Below are 2,014 nucleotides of genomic sequence, written 5' to 3'. Positions count from 1 at the left end.
GCCATGTTTGTAATGACTTATCATGAGAACAAACGTATTCACGCGTGACTTTAGTAGCATTTCTTACTTAATAGAAACACCGCAGTTGTGAAACTGTGTTTTTCGACGTTAACAGAATATCTACAAAGTTTTGCGAACATTTGCAATGGAAACGCAGCTATTGTTGTAAAATTTGATGTGATTATGGCTGAGAGTCATTCACAAGACTTACTTTGATTATGACGTCTGCCAATACTGAATGAGATCATAGTGTTATTTTCAAGGTTTGACCAAAACTACTAATAAACATATAGGAAAGTTTGACAATTGCTTGACTACTTTGTTTCAGGGTGAATATGTTTGAGTGGTACCAGCAATGATTTGAACATAAATGAAGACTTATTGGTTTTTTCTTGGCCCCACAGAAATTAAATGAGCAAGCAGCTGCTATGTTTGAGCTGGGAGAGGAGCCAGAGGTGACCTCAGGACTCAGCATCATGAATGAGTTGGTGGTACCCTGCATCCCTCTGCTACTGGCTAATGAMAATGAGAAGGACCTGCTTGCTGTGGAGGACATGAGGAACCGCTGGTGCTCCTACCTGGGCCAAGAAATGGAGGGTGAGTCTTTAAAGGGGTCTCGGAGAATTAAACATTTTTGGAAAGTTTAAGGATAGGGTACACTCTCCTGTCCCTACTGCCAAAGACTATAATTATGTCTCGCATTTGTACAGCTTCCAAGCTGAGCAGTGTCATTATACTCAGACATTACCATATACTGTATATATTAGCTCAGGAAGTAGAAAAAGCAGTAATATAAGTTAAAACTTAACAACTCACCAGGAACAGATGAATTCAATGCTGAATGATATAAGATCTATTTAAAAGAACTTTCCTCTATTTTTTGAGAACATTTAACTGGGTTCTAAATGGGGGGGCAGGTTCCACAGCCCTCAGATAGATTTTCATTTTGGGGAAAATGTTTGTGCAGCCTTGATATATGTATATAAACTGAAACAGCTTGACTAGTGCATCTTAAATTTAACATAAATTAATTATTTTAATACAATATAGTTTTCTGCAGTTTTTGGGGAGGTCACCTCCTATTAAATGTTACGTAAAATCTAACTGCTCATTTTAAATCTATACTTTTACTTTTTAATACTTAAGTACAAAAAGTATCAGATACTTTAAGACTTTTACTCAAGTAATATTCCTAAAGAAGACTTTAACTTTTACCAGAGTAATTTTTGGTAAGATACTTGTACTTTTACTCAAGGATCACTTTGTGGTACTTTGTACAACACTGTTGTTCAGATGGAAGTGACGTGAATTAAAACTGAAGACAGATGTGGAGAGWGTTGGACACCATGGTGGACTTTCATGAACAGTACAAACTAAGTGACACCTGTTGTTCCTGAGCGACTCTGTTCTGAATAGCTCATTAGTTTTATTGTTGAAGTCTTGTTTCATATTTTTCTTTCAACTCTTCTCAGCAAAAACAAACAAACAAAAAAGAATACAGGGTACCGGATATTGAATAACCACCTGAATGAGTATACTGTCTGGATTAATACAGCCAACTGGAAACAGAATTGTAGAATCTTGTTTTACACTATGTGATGTAGGCCTGCCACGATTAATCAATTATTAAAATAACCGTTTGTGGCAGCCCTGATGTGATTAGATTAAACACATCTTCATGTTCCTAAGTAAAAAATTGAATTAAAAAAAACATGCACACAATTTTTGCCAGGCTTGAATAGAGGAGGTGGTTTTAGTTTTAGTTTGTGATTTCATAGTTTAAAAATGTGATACAGCATATACATTCTCTCTCTAGTGCAGGGGTGGGCAATCCTGGTCCTCGAGGGCTGCAGCCCTGCATGTTTTACTTTTTTCTCTGCTCAAACGCACCTGATTTGAATGAATGGGTGATTATCAGGCTTCTGCTGTACGGAGGACCGAAACTGACATAATTAAAAATAAAAGCGGAAATATATAAACTGACTAATAAATAAATAAATAAATAAATAAATAA

At 36.1% G+C, this 2,014-nt stretch overlaps 1 protein-coding gene across 1 annotated transcript in view; it reads left to right on the top strand.

Annotated features, from left to right (window-relative positions):
- usp25 (ubiquitin specific peptidase 25) overlaps positions 1 to 2,014 on the top strand; it is a gene marked incomplete in the record, with an annotated part of 93,279 nt that overhangs the window by 88,002 nt on the left and 3,263 nt on the right. Inside the window, 1 exon segment of the mRNA XM_014030869.1 lies at positions 405 to 597. Coding sequence (XP_013886323.1) covers positions 405 to 597 — 193 coding nt within the window.

This window comes from Austrofundulus limnaeus, unplaced genomic scaffold (genome assembly GCF_001266775.1).
Source record: "Austrofundulus limnaeus strain Quisiro unplaced genomic scaffold, Austrofundulus_limnaeus-1.0 Scaffold1132, whole genome shotgun sequence".
Taxonomy (NCBI): domain Eukaryota; kingdom Metazoa; phylum Chordata; class Actinopteri; order Cyprinodontiformes; family Rivulidae; genus Austrofundulus; species Austrofundulus limnaeus.
Note: the sequence above shows the minus strand (reverse complement) of the source record. Positions and strands in the feature narration are given on the sequence as shown.